The sequence below is a fragment of the Phyllostomus hastatus genome, unplaced genomic scaffold, assembly GCF_019186645.2.
Source record: "Phyllostomus hastatus isolate PE091 unplaced genomic scaffold, TTU_PhHast_1.1 phas_contig_524, whole genome shotgun sequence".
NCBI lineage: Eukaryota > Metazoa > Chordata > Mammalia > Chiroptera > Phyllostomidae > Phyllostomus > Phyllostomus hastatus.
In genome coordinates, this window is record NW_025333900.1 from 15,805,974 (window position 1) to 15,811,013 (window position 5,040).

Here is a 5,040-nt window from a genome sequence, read left to right on the forward strand (position 1 = left end):
TTTTCATATAAAAATGGAGAGCATTTGTTGCTACCAGGGCTGTACTGATAGAAAAGAGTTAAGGGAGTTCTTCAAAAAGAATAATATAAATTCAAGAGGGAATAAAGAATAACAGAAGAGACAAATACATAGATAAATACAAATGAATATTGACTGTACCTAACAATAATGGTAATATTTCTTAGACTTTTAAATTGATATATAGCTAAATGCATAACAAAATAATGCAAACATAAGGAGGATCAAATAGAATTAAAGTGTTCTAAGATTCTAGTGGTACAGAGAAATGTTAAAAGTAATAATAATTTATAGCCTTTCTGGTTGTAATGACCTCCCCATGACAACATGCCTCTTGCTAAGGATCTCCTTCATCCCTCTCCAGAAGAGGAGAAGAGGAAACACAAGAAAAAGCACCTGGTGCAGAGCCCCAATTCCTACTCCATGGGTGTGAAATGCTCAGGATGCTATAAAATCAGCACCATCTTTAGCCATACACAGATGGTAGTTTTATGTGTTGGCTGCTCCACCATCTTCTGTCAGCCTACAGGAGGAAAAGCAAGGCTGGCAGAAGGCTGCTCCTTCAGATAGGAGCAGCACTAAAAGCACCCTGAATCAAGATGAGTGGGGAACCATCCCAATGAACACATTTTGGATAAAAATGTAATAATATAGAATATAACACTCATATAATCTATGAGTTCAGACAGCTAAGGACGTAAGGTGAAGTAGTCAGATTCTGGATATTTGCTGTGGGTAGGTGCCAGTAGGACTTGCTGCTGGATTTAATATGGATCACGGAAAAAAGAGAGGTATCAAGGATGATCTCAAAGGTTTTTTGTCATTAGAGACTAGATGAATGGCAGTGCTATTTACTGAAATGGGAAAGTTTATTGAAATGTGGGTTTAGGAAAGAGAAATAAAATTCTCTTTTAGCTAAGTGGAACAGGATTTGGGGAAATAGCAGTAATTTAGTTTAAAAATTTTGATTACTGTTGACATACAATATTATACTAGTTTCAAGTCTACAACCTAGTGATTAGACACTTGCATAACTTATGAAGTGATCCCCCTGGTGAATCTAGTACCCATCTGACACCACACATAGCTATTGCAAATTACTGACTGAACTACTGCAGTGATTCAGTTCTGCATACATAGAGTGGTGTTGTTGAAACAGCATTTGGATACATCAAACTTCAGTCTAGTTTAACTCCCTCATTTAACTGATGAAGATACTGAGGCTTCAAAACTTGCTTATAGTCACACAGCAAGTAAATGGCAGAACCAGAATAAAGCCCAGACCTTTTTTATTTTTTATTTTATTCTTTTTAATTTTATTTTAATTATTGTTCAAGTACAGTTTTCTGTCTTCTACTCCTATCCCAGCCTGCCCACCCATCCCTCTCCACCTCCCTCCCATTTCCACCACCCCTAGTTTTTGTCCATATGTCCTTTACACTTGTTCCTGTAAACCCTTCCCCTTTCCCCCCTGAAATTCCCTCCCCTCTCCCCTCTGGTCACTGTCAGCCTGTTTTCTATTTCAGTGTCTTTGGTCATATTTTGCTTGTTTGTTTGTTTTGTTGTTTAGGTTCCTGTTAAGGTGAGCTCATAAAGTATTTGCCTTTCACTGCCTGGCTTATTTTGCTTAGCATAATGCTTTCCAGTTCCATTCATGCTGTTGCAAAGGGTAGGAGCCCCTTCTTTCTTTCTGCTGCATAGAATTCCATTGTGTAAATGTACCATAGTTTTTTGATCCATTCATTTACTGATGGGCACCTAGGTTGCTTGTAGCACTTGGCTATTGTAAATAGCCAATGTTCATAGCAGCACTGCTATGAACATTGGGGTGCATAGGCTCTTTTGTATTGGTGTTTCAGGGTTCTTAGGATATAATCGTAGCAGTGGAACTGGCCAGACCTTTTTTTATTTTTTAAATAGAAAACATTCCAGAGTTTTCTTTTCTTTTTTTTTTAAAGATTTTATTTATTTATTTTTAGAGAGAGGAAAAAGGAGAAAGACAGGTAGAGAAACATCGATCGCTTGCATCTCACACACGCCCTGTGCCCTGATCAGGGATCAAACCAGCAACCTTTTGCTCTGTGGGATGACACCCAATCAGCTGAGCCACACTACTCAGGGCTAAAGCCCAGATCTTTGGGGGCTAAGCCTAGTGTCTCAAACCATACCATGTGCTATATCTAAATTTGCTTTGTTGAACTGCACAACATATTTTATACAGAATAACAATAATTGCTAAAGTGTAATGAGTGTGTACTATATACCAGGTATTGTGTTAAATTCTTAAGGTAACTTTTTTCTTAGAAGTTAGATACCATTATGACCCTCATTTTTACAGATAGGAAAACAGCTCAAGGTCATATAACTGGTGAATAACCCAGAGGTTCAACTCCTGTACCCAGGTTCTCAACCGCTGTGCTTTACCTTGTCCTACTAGGGCACAAAATAGACACTCAACGTGTGCTGTGTGCCATTTTGTTTCCTTGATATTTTTTTGATCGGTTCACATGTAGACTATTTGATTTTTTGACCTCCAGTTTTTTTTTAGATTTTATGTTTGACTCAGGAGCTGTTTTCATTCCATTACATCTAGGAAATGTGTATGTCCACAGGGCTTATTTCCCAGGGCCCAAGATGAATGCTTCCTCAGGACACAGTGATGATTTCTTCAGTTTCAGCAGCAGTAACTGCTGTGTTTATAGAACAAAGGAATTATTAGAAATCATTTGTTGTAAAAACCTCTTCTCTTCTGATGGAAAAAAACTTTGTATTTTTGTTGACCTCAAAAAATTACAGAGAAAATAAAATGAAACCAGAAAAAAAATCCAGAACACCCAACACCTCATCCAAATCACTTCCCCAATGAAAACTAAAACATCCTCTGAAAAAGGAAGCTTTTTTGGTCTTTAATCTAAGGGCAGTGTAAAAACTGAGGTAGTCTTCGGGACTACTTTAATCAACTTAATGCAGCCTGTAGACTTCAGGCTTTGCGCTAGTACAAAGAGACACTCAGATGTAAGCCAATGAGTGAGTGCTTTCACAGGGCATCAGACTGAAAACAGCTCTATGCAATAAGAGGAAAGGTCCAAGAGGAGTCAATGATGTGGTCTTTTCTGGCTGGGATGACATAGCCTGGAAATGGGTTATGTTACTAAAGGTGTAGCAGCAAAAGCCAGTGGGTCCCTCCATCTAACATGATTTCTTTTATAAGGCACTTGTGAAGAAAAAAGTGCACAGTAATGGACCCTTGTTAGTTCAAAGATTTTTAACTCTTTAAAACCCTGCTGTGAATTTACAGGACATAAAATACATATTACTGACTCTTTCCTATTGTCATTCTAAAAGAAATCAAAGACAGAATACGTTTTTCTTTCCAATAGGTTTGTCTGTTTGCAATCACAGGCTGTTTGTATATATGGTCTCCTAATATCTCAAGTGAATCTTTGTGATTCAGTGGCAGTTGGAGAGGCATCATTCTTCTTTAAAAAATTGCAAGGGACTTTTGCAAAAAGATGGACTTGCTTTCTCTTCCTTTTTCAATCATTACAATTTAGTTCAGTGTAAAATGAAATAGAAAACTGTAAGCATATTTTTTAAAGATCTGACAGACTGATAATCCTCCCCTTTTCAATTAAAGTTGAGTAGTTTGTCTTGCTATAATCTCAACCCTGATCTTGCTTTCTATTCATAACTTTTGTTTCAGCAAAACTTCTGACTAAATTACACAGGTTTTGAGCATGGACGTTGCTGTACAGGGTGATGCTAGTAAAAATATGAAGATTTTAGCTATACAACTAAAATAATATTCTGTTGAACATTACTAATTGGTGTTTGTTATTATTGGCCTGAGGAATTATTCCTGTGGGCACATGTTTTATATTGCGAATTGCTTGCTCACCGAGTCTCTGTGCACTATATTTTCTTGTGTGACCCGCAATCCATCTTTTAAAGTCTTTCTTTTATCCATTCAATTCAATTTAAAGTATAATTTCAGTGATTGACAGTTTATAAAAAAGGAGAAATGCTCATTTTTTAAAAACTGGGAAAACTGAATAATCTTCTAGCAGTACAAAAACACTGTTGACACTACCCAGTTTCCCAGAAATATGTTGTTTATCATCTCCTGAAACGTGAATCAGAACACTCGTGACAGGTGAATGAAGAGATAGAAATTAAGATATCAGCACAAACAAAAGCAGCATTAATAATTCAGGTAAATAAAATTTGTATACAAAAGAAAACTGTCAAGGTGATAGAGAATGTTTCTGCAAGTACAGGACATTTAGGCAACAGGAAAATGAGTTGAGGTTTAAATGTTTTGCATTTCACATAGAGCTTTATGTGGTTTGAATTGCCTTTTTCTGATTCTGTTGTTCTAGCAAACATTACTACATCTATAATATATCCTGGGTTAAATGAATTGGAATTTTTCCCTTATGGACATTGCCACAATTTTAAAAAGCTAGCCACATTTTTATAATGTATTTTATAACATTTATATTAACATTAATTGGTTGACAGCCATTACTTTCTTACTTCTGATGTTTCTCTCCCTGTCTTTTTCCTTCTCTTCTTCTTTCTCTAAAAAGAAATAAATAAAAGTCTAAACAAAAAAGCTGTATTTTTTTAAAAAGATGCATTGATAGGAATTACTATTTTCAAGGAACACCTTATTTTAAGCTGGAGGAATTGTCATTACCCACATTAGAATATTTGGCTTTTCTAGCTTATTTTATTCATCAAATATTTACTTGAAAGCCCATTATGCTCTGGTACTGTGCTAGAATTTGAGGATAAGAAGATAAAAGAGACACTATAAAGAGGTGCATAACCAGAGTAAAGGTACCAAGTAAAACAACATAAATGAATGATGGGAATTAGATAGAGGAGGGAACAAAAATACTACAGGAAGAAGAAACAACATGGGCTCTGGATGGTGTAACTGGAGAGCCTGCAGTTATTTAGAGTGGTGCGTTGTGTGTAGAAGGGAAGGGAAATAAAGAGTGGAGAGGTGGTAGATGA

The 5,040-nt window shown here is 36.3% G+C and overlaps 1 protein-coding gene across 1 annotated transcript; it reads left to right on the forward strand.

The window, feature by feature from the left end:
- The first annotated feature begins 345 nt into the window (after nucleotides 1–345).
- LOC123824034 (40S ribosomal protein S27-like) lies at nucleotides 346–588 on the forward strand. The gene has a single exon (XM_045847143.1). It carries the CDS (start codon nucleotides 346–348, stop codon nucleotides 586–588), a length of 243 nt encoding a protein of 80 aa, XP_045703099.1.
- The last annotated feature ends 4,452 nt before the right edge of the window (nucleotides 589–5,040 follow it).